Source organism: Etheostoma cragini, chromosome 6 (genome assembly GCF_013103735.1).
Source record: "Etheostoma cragini isolate CJK2018 chromosome 6, CSU_Ecrag_1.0, whole genome shotgun sequence".
Classification (NCBI taxonomy): domain Eukaryota; kingdom Metazoa; phylum Chordata; class Actinopteri; order Perciformes; family Percidae; genus Etheostoma; species Etheostoma cragini.
Window position 1 is genome coordinate 16,307,166 of NC_048412.1, and position 18,683 is coordinate 16,325,848.

At 38.7% G+C, this 18,683-nt stretch overlaps 1 protein-coding gene across 3 annotated transcripts; it reads right to left on the bottom strand.

Annotated features, from left to right (window-relative positions):
- Positions 1-5,874: 5,874 nt before the first annotated feature.
- On the bottom strand, positions 5,875-17,946 carry tmem245 (transmembrane protein 245). Of its 3 annotated transcripts, XM_034874005.1 has the most exons (18): positions 17,282-17,944; positions 15,888-16,005; positions 15,192-15,287; positions 14,440-14,547; positions 13,659-13,862; positions 13,407-13,576; positions 12,607-12,630; positions 10,267-10,371; positions 10,100-10,182; positions 9,907-9,997; positions 9,692-9,790; positions 9,471-9,602; positions 9,016-9,138; positions 8,302-8,447; positions 8,102-8,202; positions 7,822-7,996; positions 6,906-7,100; positions 5,875-6,823 (listed from the first exon to the last, which is right to left on the bottom strand). In XM_034874005.1, the coding sequence occupies exons 1-18, from the start codon at positions 17,879-17,881 to the stop codon at positions 6,793-6,795; spliced, it is 2,601 nt and encodes an 866-aa protein (XP_034729896.1). In that variant the 5' UTR covers positions 17,882-17,944; the 3' UTR covers positions 5,875-6,792. The 3 variants fall into 3 exon arrangements, with proteins under 3 accessions (XP_034729896.1, XP_034729897.1, XP_034729898.1); XM_034874006.1 differs by lacking the exon at positions 12,607-12,630; XM_034874007.1 differs by lacking the exons at positions 7,822-7,996; positions 8,102-8,202 and having other exon boundaries at positions 17,282-17,946.
- Positions 17,947-18,683: the final 737 nt, after the last annotated feature.

Here is an 18,683-nt window from a genome sequence, read left to right on the forward strand (position 1 = left end):
CATTACCAGCTTCTACAGGTCACGGGCTCAGTTTAAACTGTTGAAGCCTGAACCAGAGAGACGGTGACCAGCAGCAGCTCCATGTGGAGCTTTAAAGCTCTGAATGTGAAGAATGTGTTTGTTGATTAGTTTACTGGAGACTTCAGTTAAAAGATGCTTGGCTTTACCAGCAGCTGCACTGCAGCTTTGCACAGATTTGTTATTTATTCCGTCCATCTGTCCAGAACCTTGCTGACACATTTACAATCTGTAAAGACTTCACAGCACAGATGACACCGTCTGACTCAACTCACACGAACACAGAAGGAAGTTCTAACTTTTATTTATCCAGGCAAAGTTCGATGTTGCTCCTTATTCTAATCCCACTAGGAAGCTGCCTAACACAGCTCAGTCCGCCACGGCAGGCCAAACAGTTGTTTCTGAAGGGGTTGCTGCTAGTTCCAGGAAAATCTCACACACTTTCTCACCTTTAGGCTGTAATCACAGGCAGAGTTCATAAATTGGTACCAACCATTAAGGCATTGCCCATAATTAGCCCTAATGCTAATTTCACACAGAACAATATTGTAAACTTAATTGAACATCCATCCTTCGATAGTTGTGCCTGCTCCACAGTCAGTCAGTCCGTAGGGAGTTGGGTTGGGAACCTCAGGGTTACTGGTTCAAGTCCCCGTATGGACCAAAAAGTACGGAGCGTGGATTGGTGGCTGGAGCGATGCCTCTTCACCTCCGGGGCACTGCCCGGTGCTGTTGAGCAAGGCACTGGACCCCCCCACCCGCTCAGGGCGCTGGTTCGGCTGGCAGCCCACTCACTCTGACATCTCTCCATTAGTGCATGTATAGAGCCTGAGCATGTGTGTGTGTGTAGTTATGGACTGTGTGTAAACTAACAAAGTGTGGACGCACTATTATTTTATATTTTTGACTTTTTCTCCACATATTAAACTTTTACTCTTTTATGACTTTTTTCCACATACTATACTATGTCTTTTCTGCAACATTTTTTGGCACCCTATATACTATGACCTTTTTCAATTTACTAAACTATGACTTTCATTTCGACATTTTTTGGCATACTATACTATGACTTTTTCATGTGCACTGTACTAGTTTATGACTTTTTTCAACATAGCATACAATTATTTTGTTGTCAACTTTCTTTGGCACACTACATCATGACTTTTTTCAGATTTTTTATGACACACTATACTATGACTTTTTTATGTGCACTATACCATGACTTTTCATTACTTTTTTATGACACACTATACCATGACTTTTTTGACAAACTATACTATTACTTTTCATGACATTTTTTGACATACTATATTACGTCTTTTTTCCACATACTATACTATGACTTTTTAAAAACTTTTTTAAGCATACTATACTATGACTTTTCCTCGACTTTTTTTGGCATAATATATTACACATATAATTACACTTTATATGACTATTTTGACATACATACTATGAGTTTTTATCAAACTTTTTTGACACACTATACTATGACTATTACTTTTTTTTTTTTTTTTACATATTACTCTATTACTTTTTTTGGCATACTCTACTGTCTTTTTTCCACGTACAACGCTATGACTTTAGAAAAAGAAAAAAGTTCTACATACTACACCATGATTTTTCTTAGACTTTTTTTTAGCATACTATACTATGACTTTTTCTTGTCTTGTTTTGGCATACTATACATTGACTCATTTTTTACTTTTATCGACACACTATATATGACTTTTTGGGTATACTATACTATGACTTTTTTTTTACTTTTCTTCAACTTTCTTCGGCATACCTTACTATGTATTTTTATGAATCATTATCTTATGACTTTTTTCTGACACACTATACAATGACTTTTTATTACTTTGTTGTGACACACTGTACCATGACTTTTTTGAAATACTAAACTATTACTTTTTTCCATATACTACCCTATGACTTTTTTGACATACTACACTATAACTGTTATCCTACTTTACTATGACATTTAAAAAAAATCTTTTTATTGATACTGTATTTAATTCAACACACTATTCTATTGCTTTTTTCAACTTTTCTTGACATAGTATACTACTATTGTTTCAGCTTTCTTTGGCATACTATTCTATGACTTTTGTTTGATATACTTTACTGTGACTTTTTATGACTCAATATACTATAACTTTTTCAGATTTTTTTTATGTGTACTTTACTATTACTGATTATGACTTTTTCCGCGTACTATACTATGACTTTCTATGACATAGATTACTATGACTTTTATTTTTTTTACTTTTTGACACACTATACTATAACTTTTATTATACTTATACTTTTTTGCTTTTTTTCAACATTCTGTACTATAACTTTTTCAAAATACTTTAATGTGACTTTTTTTTTATAACTATTTTGTGATATTATATATAATTTGACTTTGATTCCATACTCTAAATTAGGACTTTTCTTTGACATTTTTTGGCATACCATACTATGATTTTCTTTTTACTTTTCCGACACACTATTCTTTTACTTTTTTCAACTTTTCTTGACATACTATACTACTATTTTTTTCAACTTTCTTTGGCCTACTATTCCATGACTTTTGTTTGATACACTATACTATGACTTTTTTATGTGCACTGTACTATTACTGTTTAAGACTTTTTTTGACATACTACACTATGACTTTTTTCAACACACTATTCTATTACTTTTTTTAATAAAGTATAGAATTATTTTTTGTCAACTCTCTTTGGCATACTATACTATGACTGTACATTGCTTTTTTATGACACACTATACCATGACTTTTTTGACATACCATACTATTACTTTTTATGCCTTTTTTGGAAATACTATGACATGACTTTTTTCAACTTTCTATAACATAGTAGACTATGACTTTTTTTTTTCAACATCCCATACTATATTTTTTGACTTGTTTTGACACACTATACTTTAACTTTTATTTGACTTTTTTAGGCACACTACACTATGACGTTTTTTTTCAACATTCTATGCTATGACTTTTGTTTTAACTTTTTTCAACACATTGTTCTATGACTTTTTCAATAAACTTTTCTATGACTTTAAAAAACAAATTGTTATACTCCACATACTATGACATTTTTTGACATACTAAACTTTAACTTTTTTTTATGACTTTTTTTTCTACATACTATAATATGAGTTTTGCTGCACTGTTTGTGGCATACTACATAGACTAAGACCTTTTTCAGCATGCAACACTATGACTTTTCTTAGACACTAAGAAAATACCATGACTTTTTTTGGCATCCTATGCCATGACTTTTTCTTGACTTTTTTCAACAGACTATACTGACTTTTTTTGTTCAACTTTCTTTGGCATACTATTCTATAACTTTTGTTCAATATTCTATACTATGACTTTTATTACTCATTATTTTATGACTTTTTCAGATTTTTTTTATCACACTAGTGTGACTTTTTTATGTTCACTATACTATTGATGTTTATGACTTTTTTTCGACATACTATACTGTGACTTTTTTGACTTGATTCAACAGGCTATACAACTATTTTTTTCAATATTCTTTACTGTGACTTTTTTTTTGTAACCTTTTTGTGATACTTTGTATAATTTGACTTTTTTTCCACATACCAAACTTTTACTCTTTCATGACTTTGTGCTTTCATGTCTTTTCTGCAATATTTTGGGGATTTTTTGGCATCCTATATTTCGAGTCCCCCACAACATTGGACTATTCCATTATCCTACTGCGCTGCACATCTGCGTCTGTTTGTAAACAAACAGCTCAGCATGTGCTAAGCTGGAGGCTATAGACAGTTGAAAAATAAAGGGAAGCTACCGAAGTTGTTCTAAAAGAAGGAAGAAGCGGGAAGAAAGCAGAACGTTTTTTGTAAAACTTCCAAGGTAACAACCTTTTTCACGACGGCTACTGACAACACTAACATTAACGTTACTAAAGAGCAGCAAGAAGCCGGTGCTTGCGCTAGCAATGCTAACACTGATGAAGAGCTACCCACCGGCAGAGTCAGCCCAGGTTCCTCAAGACAACCTCACAGGATCCTTCGAATGGAGATGGTTGCGTAACTACTGCTTTTACTGTCCATGATAATAACTATGGCAATGACGAAGATGGTGATACACATAATACTCAGCAACTAGACCCTGTGAGTAGCAGTCACCCTAATCAATGTGTTATGATTGAAGATGATCCAGCACTCTGGCCAAAACAGCTGTCCGACAGAGAGCACGTCTTTCTCAGATAATTAAGGACTGAAAAGGGGAGAACAAGGGTTGTGGAGGGCCCCATGCCTGTGTTTGCCTTAGGCCTCAAAATGACTAACTCCGCCCCTGTCTTTTCTTCGACCTTTTTTGGCATACTATACTATGACTTTTTTATGTGCACTGTACTATTACTCTTTATGACTTTTTCTAAATACTATACTGTGACTTTTTTCAACACACTATTCTATTACTTTTTTTGACTTTTTCAATATAGCATACAATTATTTTGTTGTCAACTTTCGTTGGCACACTACATTAGGACTATAGGCTACTATGACTTTTTTTATGTGGACTATACTATGACTTTTCATTTACTTTTTTATGACACACTATACCATGACTTTTTTGACATACTATATATTACGTCTTTTTTCCACATGCTAAACTATGACTATTTTTTTCTTCTTTTTTCAACATGCTATACTATGACTTTTCTTAAACTTTTTTAAGCATACTTTACTATGGCTTTTTCTTGACTCGTTTTGGCATACTATACTATGACTTATTTTTTGACACACTTTATATGACCTTTTAGGCATACATTTTGACATGAGTTTTTATCGTCTTTTTTTTACATACTATAATATGACTTCTTTCAACTTTCTATAACATAGTGTACTATGACTCTTTTTTTTCAACATCCCATACTATCATTTTTTTAACTTGTTTTGACACACTATACTTTAACTTTTATTTGACTTTTTTAGGCACACTACACTATGACGTTGACTTTTTCTATATACTATACTATGGCTTTTGTTTTTACTTTTAAAGGTATTACTTTTAACTTTAGGATTCCTACATATACTATGTACTAAACTACCCAAAACTCAATAAAGTATTTAAAATAAAGAACCCATTACAATTTATACTTTTATGTTAACACAAAAAACAGCCATTCATTGACTAAAATATTAAATAAAGTACATTTACTTAAAACTGTTACATTTGCTTGAGTAAAAGAACTTAACACTTCTTCCAACATTGTATCATTGTACAATCAATGGTTAGTCAGAGAAAATGTCACCTATATGTATAAGTGAAAAAAAATGATCAGATTAACTGACAATGGAAATAATTATCAATTGCAGTCATAATTCATTAAAAAAGCAAACTAGTAATAAAGCTACTGCAGTTTAAAGGTTGTTTATTGTGTCAGTAAATATCTGATAATTAAAAAACAGTACAAGCAACAGTACCCACTACAGTAATGTAGTAAAACAGTGAAAACGTTGCTAAACGCTTGTTCCAACCCAGAACACATCACAGTCCTCAAACAGCTAACACAGTAGCCATGTATGATCAATGTTTCACATTACATACACAATTCATCTATACAGCTCTTTGAGTAAAGCTTCAAATTATGTTAACTACTCCATACTCTATTCAGAGAGTCTAGTCAAGTGCTCTGACTGTAGTTTGACTATGGAGGGCAGGAGTGGATGAAGTCAGTAGAAAATATACAGACAATTCTAAAAGGTTTAGGTGTGTGTGAGGTCAAAACCATGATCAAATCATGTGATGGGGATGACAGTCAGCAAACTCTAAAGTGCTCACAGAAATACTCAGTCAAACTTGTCATGAAAAGCTGGGTTGCATGTACTATCTGTGCACTCACAATGTGTAAAAAAACAAGTTAAGCTTCAAATAAATAAAAATGTACAAACAGAATCGCTCAGTAATCCTCTGGTCTCCGATTTAGATTAAACTCCCTGAAAGAAGGACGTGTAATAGGATCCATTTAATTACTTTCCATAAAAGAATCAAATCAGATACTAAAGAAGTTAAACAGTGGTAATGAAAGCTTGAAACTTTGTAAAAGCAGAGATTTAGAGTTGCAAACCAACAGCTGCTATCACTGAAACGTGAAGAACACATTAAGTGAAACTAAAAAATAGTCAACAACTCCTCTTAAGCCTTCACCACAAACTCTATTTGAGCCTCCATGAGGAGAGAGGTAAGGAGTACAGTTACTGCACAACCACATACTGAGTCTGCAGCTTAAAAAAACAATGTGCAGGGTGGAAATCACGGGGTTTGTAGATAAAATATATCATCTTGTGATTCTCACCAAACTGCACCGTAATTTGGGGCATTGCTAAACATTAAATAATTGATTTAGGCACTGGATTTATGAGAGATGATGTGATTAGCATCAACGTCTCCACAATTCATAGTCATAATGCCTGATGTGACACTATTGGTCCATGTTAGGAATCAATTAGATTCCTAACAGTGTTTTCAGTGTTAGAAAACTTGCATGTTAAAGTTTAGGGTGTTGAATGAGAGTGACAGGTTCCATGTTGCTCAGAGACACAGCTCTTGTAGGTGAATGCATCATGGGTGACCAGCCGTTACGCCGCCATCTTGTCTTGGTCGTTCCTGTAGGGCCGGGAGGCGTAGGGAGGAGCTTCAGGAAGTGGAGAGCTTCCCCCTGAGGAATCAGCCGATAGATAGTCAGGTGATGTTCCACTGGGACACATCCTCTCCCACATTGATCTTCTTCAGGACAGAGGGGTGGAGTCTGTGAAGGTCCTGAGAGTGACAAGCAATAATGGTTGCATCTTTCTGAAGATTTGATCAGCTCATTGAAAGCGTTGCAGATTTTTATCTTCACCTCATGGGGTGGAGCGGCCAGCTGGATTGCACCGGTGTCTGTGCTGCAGAGCTTGGGCTCATAAGCATGGCACTGTAGATGTTGGCTGCAACTACCAGGATGCAGAGGAGGATGGGCCCGATGATGGCCCCCTCCAGACCCAGATAGTACGCTCCACCTGCCACCGCCAGACCTGTCAGATATGGGTGTCCACCCCTGAGACACAAGACAAAAAAACAGATCAACACAAATAAATACCTAGAAAATGTATGAAATAAAGAAAAAGAAATGCATAGTGGATTTTTGTTTTATATATTTGACCCGATATATTCGTAATGTAAATCCTGACGTGTATGTTACATGACTTACACAGCAAGCATTTTTAGACTTCAATCACCTTAAAAAAGTTATCACTTTTTTCTTTCTTTGTTAAGAATTTAACAGTGTTAAACCCAGGCTATGAATGCAAAGTATGCTTTTGAAAACACTTAATTGTAATAAATAAAAATATAATGTAAATTATGTGTAACTGAAATTTACAGGGCAATTTTACAATGATGTTTGTCTGTAGTTTGTTTCCCCTTACCTTAAGCCTAGTCCCAACTAGTCATTTTTGTGACACCTAATCATTACCTAACATACAGGACGCACTATTCAAAGGGGACTAGACATAGGCACATGGCCAGGCTGCCAATAACAGCTGAGATGGCGCAATATTTGGCCCGCTGTCTGGTGTTTTCATTTGGTCTATCTCAAACAGCTTTGTCCAGGGCAAATAGACATACTATTTATAGCTAAAAATAATGGTTTCCTTTTAAAGCCATATATGGGTACCAACCAGACAGTTGGTTCAATGAAATGTGTTGACACATGGTCAAATGTGTCAACGCTACAAGGGGAAACTCTAATAACACAAGCTGGTGTCACACATTCATACCCTGATATGTCAGAGTAGATAGCTGTATCTACAAAATATGTCGGGAGCAGATGGCAGATCAGCAGCAGCAAGGCCTTGGCGCCTTCGCCCTGCACCAACCACAGGTCGCACACCGCCGGCACCACTGCCCAGTAGGTCCCCAGGAAAGGCACCGCACCCAGGATGGCAGCCAGAGCTTCAGGCCAAGAGAGAGGGATCCAAAGAGTGAGAAAACACCAACTGTGGATTGGCAGGTGCAGTTATAGTGACGCCACAATCTGCTGTGAACGCGCTGACTCACCAGAAGGAATGAAGACTATGTTGATGCCAAAGATGGTGTGAGTGAGCCAAGTGTAGAGGCCATAGAAGCCAGCCATTTTCAGAGAGGCGTCAAACACTCCTCTTTAAAACAAACAACCAAACACAGTCAAAAATATCTCTGTCGGATAAATGTTTAGATTGTTTAAATAATTGTTAGAGTGTGTGTGTGTGTGTGTCTACCTGATAGCCTCTTCTACAGACTGGCCTATGATATTTGAGGAGGCTCCAGGCTGGGAGAGGGGGGTCAGGCTGATCACCCATTTGACAGGTTTGTAGTATTCACCACTGGAGCTCAGGAGGTAGAAGAGAGTGGTCAGGAAAATCACCTGAAACAGCACAATTATGGGCAAATATGCAAATTTGACAGAGTCCCCTTGTACATGTCAATCCTCTCCTTTACCACTTAAGCTTGTCACACTAAGAATAGTCATGACCTTCAGACATATCAAGCATCAAGATCTGTTGCAAATGCTTCCATTAAGGCCAGTCTTGCTTCTAGAGGGCTTTTCTAATTTCTATATCTCCAAGTGAGAATTAAGGGATAAATTAAATGCATGGCTGCACTATCCAGACCAAGAAGAATATAATTTTTTTTTTTAAACAAATGCATACAAATGTAAGTAAAGGCAACTATTACAGATGCCCAACCACAAACAAGGTTTGCTAAATGTTGGTAGACTGGGCAAACACTAAGGACAACAATGGAAATATTATCATTCAATCACTAATAAAGGCTGATATGTCCATTACAAAAGAATAAAGACCAGTTCTTTTCTAAGTGCAAAGCAGTTTCCCCTCAGTTGAAATTTTTGCAGGTTTTAACACAAATAATTAACCTCGTGAATAAATATCAATAACCCCACCCCATTTAATTTTGTGATTCAGTGTTCATACCAGACTCAGAGCAAAGTTGAGCAGAGCCGTGCCGCTGTGGAACAAGACGGTGAGGAGGGTGGTCGTGGTGGAAATGAGGAGGCCAACATTTCTACTCATTACCACCCATAGAGACTCCAGGATCTACAAAACCCATAGGCAACAGTAAACATGTCATCCACAGGAAATTTGTACAACCCTTTGAGGCACAGTTATAAATATGTCAATGATTTATAACCTCCAGTAGTCGTAACGCCCATTGTAGACAAATCAGGACAGGGTCGATTTGCAACACGTTTGACTGATTCACAGAAATATAATTTTTGACAACAAGGACAAACAAAGGATGTAACACCCACTAGGCTTTAGTCAAACGTCATTTAACCAAGAGTTTTGCAAATGATGGACATACAGATCTAGGAAAGCAAAATACACGCAAGTCATCTAACTCTTACAGAAGACGGTGTTAAACTTACAGACAGCAGAGTCTCAATATTTTCTTGCAGAAAGGAGGCGACGTCCTTCCAGTCCAGGATGTCGCCTAGCCAGCTGTTCCCTCTCTGAACAACCATCTTCTGACCGCGGTGGCGTCCAGGGTGGGTCATGTTCTGGAAAATGAAGGGAATATTTTGCGTATGATATTTTTAGAGGACAAATCTGTCCCCCAACATCAAGAAGTGAAATGGACGGGCCTGACCTTCACAAACCAGGAGTGGTATAGTCTGTCCCAGAGCTCCAAAACCTGTTTCTCAATCACAGCTGTGTTGTTCACCTTGTCTCCTAACATTTTTTGGAGCTGCACAAAAGAAGAAAGATTCAATGCACAACAACGTACAAAAGTATTCGGTATTTGCTTCCATATTTTGAGTCAGAGATACCAGTTGAAAACATTCAGGCAATTATTATTCTTACCTTTTGTGTTATCCATTCTCTACCATGTTGATAAACATTAGTAGCAGCTGAATTCAAAGCCTTCTGCACCACACGTGCCTCTGGAAGCAAACTAGGGGAGGACAATGTGAGAATAAAAATATATGAGAAATTACTAACTCAAAACACAAAAGAAAAAAAGATAGAAATAAAAAAAGAGAGTCAATTGTCATACTTGGCCCATTCTGGATGGTTAGACACAGTCTCGTTGATGAGGTTACTGGTTACGTCGATGATGTGAACACTTTCGTGGTGAACCTAGAAAGATAACAATGCCTTTGACATCTGAGATGATGTTAGTGATTTGAAATGCAGTGAAGTAATTCAACAAGGAACAAAAACCATAGCGGTGAGCAACAGAGCCATGAGCAGGGTCCCCGTGACCAGGAGGAAGATGATGAAGATGCTGATGATTTTATCCAGAGATCGCTCCAACCACACAACCATCTACAAAAAATAGAAGAAAAAGGGGGGACACAGGGGAGGTGACAGAAAAGATACAAAGTCAGTACAATTCTGAAGAGGTTGAAAACATATAGAGTGATCAGACACATAGAGAAACCTGTGTCCTTCCTATGTGAAGAAACCATTTTGGATCTGAAAGCTGCCCCCTTGGGCCCTGAGAAAAGCAAGTGGGTTGACTGAGTGAGCCAGGGTATCTGTGCCCGTGCATGCCCACATCCTTGTGGTTTAACATGGAAACATGCAAGTGTCAAACTCAGGTTGTGTTAACTTTTGAATACATGACTTTACTGTCAGTGTCTTTTATTTGAAAATTGTAACACGCGCAGCCGTCAGTCTTTCAAAGTTCCTGTCGTTAAAATGTGGTGTAATTCTTAACTCAGGTTTCTCAATGCTCCAAAACTTAACCATCAGCCAGGTTATCTCTATGTATATGTGTGTATTAATGCCACACAAGTCGCATGTGTTAAAATCAAGTTACTGGAATGGATGGCTAGTTACTGTTAGTGGACACCTCTCTCCCATAAGGCTATGTCCTGATGTTTGTCATTCAGCTACACTATGCAATACAATCCTAAAGTCCAGAATAAACGGTTTAGTATTCAAGGTGAATTTTGAACTTTTTTCTTACCGTCCATAAGTATGAAGCTTTATTTTACATAAGATAGTTGGCAGGCTGAATGATGTGGGTTAAATCCAGAACAACAAAAAAATGGAAACACCACATCAGCAAGGATTTATTCTTGATTTAAAAATCAGGCAATTAAACTGATAAGTTAGTAGAGTATGTGGATCACCAATTAGCAAAAAAAAAGGCCACATAAGACCACTAATGACACTTTTAAAAGGCCACACAGTCAGTCCTGTTTTTACAAACAACACATTTATTAATGCAGAAACGGACCTTGAAAAATAAAAGCATAACCAACATTACAAACAATGTATTCAGAAATGTCAACACTGACTCCTCTGTGAAATTGTTGTCTCAACAAAAACAGGACATTATATGTTTCATAAATAGGCAATTGTGTTTCCAAAGCTAACAACAAATCAAAAAACAACAAAAATCCTGAGTGCAGTCTAATAATTCACCGTTCGCCATGTTTCCTGCATCTAAATAAGTTTGATTTAACTGAGAAACCCAGTAGACACCTGGCGGTTACTGTAACAGCTTCTATCTTGTAAAAGTCAACAGGTCTCAAACCTACAAGAAATGCATTGTGTTAACTCTTTTGTTATGCTATTAGTGTTTCTTATATCACCATTCAACAAGGGTTTCATGTCAAAAACCTGCCATGAACATGCCAGGATTCAAGATCTAAACTTAACTGAACTTTTAAAGAATAGTAACTGTATTTTTCCTTTTCTCCTTTTGTCAAAAAAAGACCAAAATAAACAACATTTTAGTCCATCTCTCAATACATAGCACACAGGCAACACTTATTTATCGTTGGTTTAGTTCTATTTATGGGATTTGTTGTTTCATTCCTAAAACACATCCTTTGTCCCTAGAAACTGGAACATCTAATACGTATACTACATTATACAATTAAGGCCTCATCAAGTAGCACCATAAAAACCAAAACTCTTAAAAAAATACTTCTAAAAAGGATAAATGTTGGCCCAAGTTGGGTTTTTTAGTGCTTAATATTGACAAACTAAGGTGTTTCCATTGATTTGTTCATCCCTAGCCCCATTCCCACCCCTAAAGCTCCTGAAGCGTAAAACACATCTCTCCAAGGCTTCCATGACAGTGTTTCTCCTACACTTCTATAAAAACATAGTTAACATCAGGCTTATTGGCCAACATTTATTCAGAAACACTGCCCTCTCTTCCAACTCAGCTCTGCTGTCTACATCAACCATCTCTCCATGCAGCTCATACACTCTCAAGCCAAACCTGCCAGTTAGATCACAGCAGGAAAGGTATGGACGAGGCAGAGGGACCAATGAGTTCCGTCTCCCCGACCTTAGCTTTCTATAACAATAAAAGCAGGAAGCAGAAAAGCAGCGAGAGGATGGACATGTAGAAGGGAAGCCAGGGTAATGACAATGGATGGGTAAAGCGCAAGTCCAGCGTGACCTAACGCCTTCTCTCTCACACACACACACACACACACACACACACACGTTATTATCTTTCTTCTCTCGCTTTCTCTCATGCACCCTTTTTCGGCCAGTCTCTCTTTCTCTCAGCATTCTGCTCCTCCAAATCATTACCTGCTTGTTAAGCCAATGCCAGAGCTTGGGGAGGAGACAAAGAGACATTGGGAAGATTATTTTTGGAAAGAACCTGTGCAGCAGTCATCACGTGTACCCGTGTGACAAGAACACATCCTCGTTGGGTACAGGCAGTGAGGGATCAGGAAGTGTAGCGTGGCAGGCAGGATTTAACTACAGAGTGTGGACTAGGTATACACTGGGATGCAAATCATTGTGATTATAAACACACATTACTACTACATCCCTAAAAACCTCAGGAGAAAGGCATCTTTAAGTGTAAAAACTGTCAGTTGTTGCCTTATAAAATTGTTATGGCAAACAATTGCCTACTTATACATCCATTAAACACAGAGCAACATGATTGGTTATTTGGAATCTTGTTTGTGTTCAAAGACTGATATTGTTACTCTTTCAGCTTGTTTTTTGGAAATATCGCAATCTCTAGCTGCTAAATGTTTAACTATGTTTACCAGCTAGTTGCTAACTTTGTCTGTCTGCCATTTAGTTCTGAGCAGGTAGTGTACTATCGGTTAATCTGAATTATTTGGGAGGGAAAAGCTGCCTGCTGTGTCTCAGCATAAGCGTCTCATATACCTTATCAAACTAGCTCAAATAGAACTGAGAGGAACTGCAGAGACAATTGATAATTCGGACATTGATGAATATACTACCTAAACACTCAAAACACATGCAAGACAGTGTTTAAGTGCCAGGATGAAAATGTGTGGAATCAAAGAAAGAGGAAATAAGGAAAGCGCCTACACCTGCCGGACCTGGAGATTGTTCGGAGACGTTACCTTGGTGTCGACGCGCAGCAGGAACTGAGCCAAGCCTTTGATTGGTCCTGGCAGCAGGGCTTCCTCTCGCTCCCGTCCATGCTTCTCCAGCACCGCCCACCATGAGATGAGAGTCCGCTCTGCAAAGCCCTTCAAGCCAAAGTGGACCACCAGCTTCTTCAACACCCACACTAAAGCATGAATGCAACATTAGTCTGAGTACAGTAGATTTGAGACAACGCATGTGAAAGGGAGTGTGCATGTGTGTGTTACCAGCCACAGGAATAGGCAGCAGTTGTAGGATCCAGAGGTTGAGCCAGACTTGAACCAGTACAATGGCCCACACCAGTAGAATAAAGTAGATATCACTGGCTCTATGGGAGCTTTTCTCTCTCTGGAAGAGGCCGCCTGGTAATGAACGAGAGCCCTGAGGGAGCCCAGGAGTGGAGGGTAGGGGGCCCACAGACTGCACACCAGCTTGGAGGAGATGAGGGAGAGGGTGTAGAGGAAGCATAGAAAAGGAAGTGAAAGATAGAACAAAGCGGTGCAGATGGACACGTGGTTTGTTGTACAAGTGTAATCCACAAATGGGGAAGCCAAAAGTGAGGTGTTTTATGCTTATGCTCATTTTCAGGTTCATAATTGTATTTTGAGGGTGTACCAGAATAGGTTTACATGGTTTCATTTTCCATAAAACACCATATTTTGTTGTACTGCACAACACTGCAGATCCTGTTTTCACCATCTGTGTTTGGGTCTCTGTTTTAGCTACAGAGTGAGACATCTCCCTTCTATACTAGCACTTGTGAAATACCTGCAGCACAGGGACATGTAAGTAGTTCTGTTGTAGATTATGGGGAACTGGTGTGGGTGGTAGCAGTGTTTTGGCATGGAAAATGAGCTAGCATGCTAAGGTAAGCCCCCTCGTCTCGGCTAGTCACGTAGAAAGCCGTGCAGATTTTGAACAGCTCGGGGGAATCAAGTTTTTTTTCATAATATGGGCACTTTAATATACTGAATAAAACAACACAGATTTGAAAGTGAGCTCTTTTACCTGTGGTAGAGTTTTTACTAGGCCCAGTTTTCATCTGAAGGTTGCTACAGGATATTGCCATGTAAATAGTGTTAGCAGCAAATGACAACACCTGCCCCGACAGCTCTCCTGGAAGATGAAGAAAGACAGAAAATAGCATTCACACGGCAGAGCAAAAAGCTGTGTTTGTATGTTCCCCACATGGTCTAATGGTCCAAACTGTCCAATGATTAAGGGACAAACTGCCCACCTCAAGTAGCTTATGGTTTAGGTAAAGATATAGTATAACTTAATCTAAGTGCTGGCTGAGCTTGAGGACCTGAGAAGACACATTATTATAATGTTAGATAGCTGGTCAACAAGATTCTTTCCAAAGGCAGTTCATCAAAGATAATTATAAGCTTTTTTGACCCCCTTGACTTTAAAAGCAAAAGCATGACATTTTGGAAACTTGTTTGCTTTATTGCTGAAAGTTGGATCAAAAGATTGAACTCCCTTTCATGACTTTACTGTAAATATGAAGCTACAGCCAGCAGCCAGTTAGCTTGGCATGAAGACTGTAAACAGGGGGAAACAGCTAGTCTAGCTATGTCCAAAGGTACTGAAATATACCCGCTGTACCAGCACCTCTAAAGTTCAGAAAATGATTGTTTGATGCATACATTTACCAGTACTCTTTTATACCATATTTACATTATTAATGCCCAGTTGACGGGGAGCAGAGGCTTCTTACTGTGGTAAATGTGAATGTGTGTGTGTCCATAAATCTTCACCTCTGCCAGGGGTCGGTGGTTTCTCCTGGGAGCCCACAATGACGAGTGTAACCACAACCACAAATATGGGAACTCTCCATGAGCCGGTCAGAGACACTAACAACAGAAACAGAAATCAGGCTGGTAACGACAGATTTTTTTTCGCTATTTTGGAGAAACGTGTTGCTGCATGTTATTGTATTACTAGTTATTTCTTGGCAAAATGTTGACATTGGATGCATTAGAGCTGAAACATATGCATATATTTTTTTAAATAAACTCGTAAAAAGAAATGAGGATGTAATAATTACTGCTACTATTGATAATTTTAGCCAGTTCTATGGTAGCAATTTTGTTAAAAGGCACATGCCAAACCGATATGCCGATCGCTCTCCTCTTGATCAGAACTTCTTAATAGCTCTCAGTCACTTTTAACATTTCACGCCAGAAGGTCAACACCTCCAGCACGCCTTAAGGGTGCTAAAAATACTGGAGACTTGCTCATCTTACTTTGTGACTCTGCATGGGTTCTGTTTGATACTAAAAAAGAACTTCACTCCCTTGACTTTGGAAAAACACAGCATTTAAATTTATTTTCTCAAAGCAAAACTTCAAGTAACCTTTCCAGGGGTAAAGAGGGAGTTTGAACACAAGTATGGAATGACAACAAACAGGTGTGAACAGACTCTGCGGGCTTTCCCTCCTTAACACACTCACCAATGTAGAAGAGCAGGATGGCCCAGACAGGAAGAGCCAGGGCCCTCAGGTAGTGCTCAGTGTGGGGACCCCATTTGAAACAAACCACCAACAAGTAGCCAACCACCACAGTGCACACCTGAGAGGAAACAAAAGAGGCAGAGTGTCAAAATAATAATAAGTGAGGAGATGTTATGGGTTACAATCACATAATTGAGGTACAAGGGAATTTACCCAGTGTGGGATAAATAAAGTCTATCTTATCATATCTATCTCATCCTATAAATGTAAATGTTGTACATTGTGCTCAGTCGATGCTTCTTCCATGTATACTACATGTACACTGTACTACTATCTCAATATTTTCCTAATCTTTTTCCTAAGCTGTTCCACATTTCAAAAACATTTGAACACCTTGAAGTTATAAGACTACTTACGGGATTCCCCAGACTTCTGTTAACCAACAGACAATAATCTGCTGTTTGGCAGGAAAAGCATGAAATATGATGCTCCAGTGTGTAATCAGGAAGGTCTTAGCTGGTTCCACTCCACACAAAGACATCTTTTGTTGTAACTGAATATAGTGTGTGATGGTCCGTCCTATTTTTGGACCATGGCCCTTTGTCAGTCTACCTCTGCATTTAAAGAAAGGACAGTCTGTCTGACGAGGAACATTTAATACAATTAGTATCTAGTCAAAGCGTAGCTGGGCTCAAGCCCCTGCAGCTGTTTTGGAATAATAAGGTTGATTGATCAGACACTAAAAACTGCAGGAAATTTGATTAGCTAAGATGCAAGTTTAGGTTTATGTTCCAAGAAAAATAGGTCAATGGAATAACCAAGACGCATTCAAGGAAATGCATTTCAAACTATTTGCAGTGATTTGACATCAGTGTTAGGGTGTTTTGTGTTTTTTGTATGAATCCTGGCTGCAATCCAATTTCCATGTAAGGTACAATAAAGCTAATTTCAACTATCGAGCTGGCCCCAGTGAACTTATAAATTTTCACTTGAAAATTAAAAAAGCTAACTGACAAATGGAGCATCAAACTTTAATTTTTTTAAGTCTATCAACTAATAAAAGTAGTTGTTTTAGCTGTGTTAAACTTCTTGTTTTCTATTTCTGAATGTTACAGATGACATTGGACTACATCTAATGAACTGTATCAATTTCAGAGTCGTTTAGGGTGATTTTGCATACATGTTGCTGGCAGTAAAACAATTAATATTGAAAAGGTATTCCTATTAATATTTTAATATAGATTTCAAACATGTTGTCCAGCTTCACTGATCTGTATGCAGCCTGTTGGGGAGGACCCAGTTGACAGAGCTAACCTCGCCCACAGTGGCATCCACAGAGGGTCTTTAGTCATTATTATTGGAGGAGAGACAGTTCCCACTGTCCATTAACTTACCCACACAGTGTGGAAATAGTCCAGCGCGGCCCCGATGATCCAACAGATGTGCCCGAGGATCACCTGCATGCCAATGACGCGCCAGAAAAGGTAGAGGAAGTAGACAAGCGGCGCCCCGGCGCCGATCACCAGCAGCACTGTGAGCCTCTCCAGCACCAGCCTGCCCATCGTCTCCACCCCGTAGTTCACACACCACACAGGGATAAGCAGGGTCCCCACCACGATGGGCGTCCCGGTTTCCTGCAGGCCGCTTAGCCACGAGCGGCCGAGCCGAGCTAGGGAGTACTTGAAGGGGTGGAGGAAGGTCCCGCAGAGCACTGCCCAAAGCAGCGGGCGGAGGAAGGCCTCCAGGATGAAGTACACCAGGACAGTAGCTCCGCAGCATATAGCCACAAAGATCATAGCCCCAGTGTTGTAGAAGGCCTGTTTGATGTTTTTATCAAACTTCAGGGAGGACGGCTGGGTTAGCAGCTGGCTCACCATCCCGACAGCCGGCTGAACGCTTTCGGAAAAAAAGACGGAGTGAGGCCGCCCAGTGAAAGGGCTCTCCTGGGGAGAGACCGGGGCAGGCTCCGGCGCCGAGTCCTCCTCGTCTGCCATGTTCCCCGATTACGTCTCGGCCGGTCAACCCGAGGGATCCACAGCGTGAGGGAGGAAAACATGTGACGTAGCACAAAATGCCCAAGAGCACCATGGGCAATGAAGTGAAAACAAATAATAAAAATATTTCCGGTATTTTTTTGTTTCATTTAATATAATTTCTCAGTTTTCTTTTATCATTATTTATAATATTAAGAAGAAGAATTAACATTTGATCTACATAAACAAATAAGGTTATTGTTCTTTTAAGGAGTGGTGCTGCATAAATTATTGCAAGGTCATTATTTTGAAACTATTAACTTATATGTTGCATTTTTAATTTCACACTTTGGTGCCTCACAGTGGTAGTATTACAAAAAGATAGGATTGAAGAGAGCAATGCACAACACATATGCGATCAGATCAGAACAATTTAAAATATGCTTAATCACTTACCTTTTTACAGCAACTTTAATATAGTCAGGAATGAAATCTGTATTATTTCAATATTGATGCAAAAAGTCCCGCAGAAGTGTAAGTGATGTGGTTGGAACAATGATTACAGTTGGTTTTAACAGGTGTTATGTTATGTAAATGTTGCATACAATTTGTGCATGGAAACCAAGGAAGCAGGCCCTTAGAAACAACGTTCATGGTTGAATATGTTATAAGTATAAGTTGGGGTAGTGTCACCCTGGAAGACTATTTTCATGCCTGATTTGCACCAAAATCTAAAGTTACACATAGTACCAGGTTGCTACAGCATGTGCATTCTCAAAATACAGAGGACATGACATAAGTGTCCTCAATGGTAGCCAAGAGA

What these genes read in the sequence shown, in the direction of transcription:
- tmem245 (XM_034874005.1), bottom strand. Translation starts at nt 17,881, where the DNA reads ATGGCAGACGAGGAGGACTCGGCGCCGGAGCCTGCCCCGGTCTCTCCC. An exon ending in CATCCTGCTCTTCTACATTG is followed by an intron (nt 15,288 to 15,887) that starts GTGAGTGTGTTA and finishes TTCTGTTGTTAG; the next exon opens with TGTCTCTGACCGGCTCATGG. An exon ending in TCTGTAGAAGAGGCTATCAG is followed by an intron (nt 8,203 to 8,301) that starts GTAGACACACAC and finishes TTTGTTTTAAAG; the next exon opens with AGGAGTGTTTGACGCCTCTC.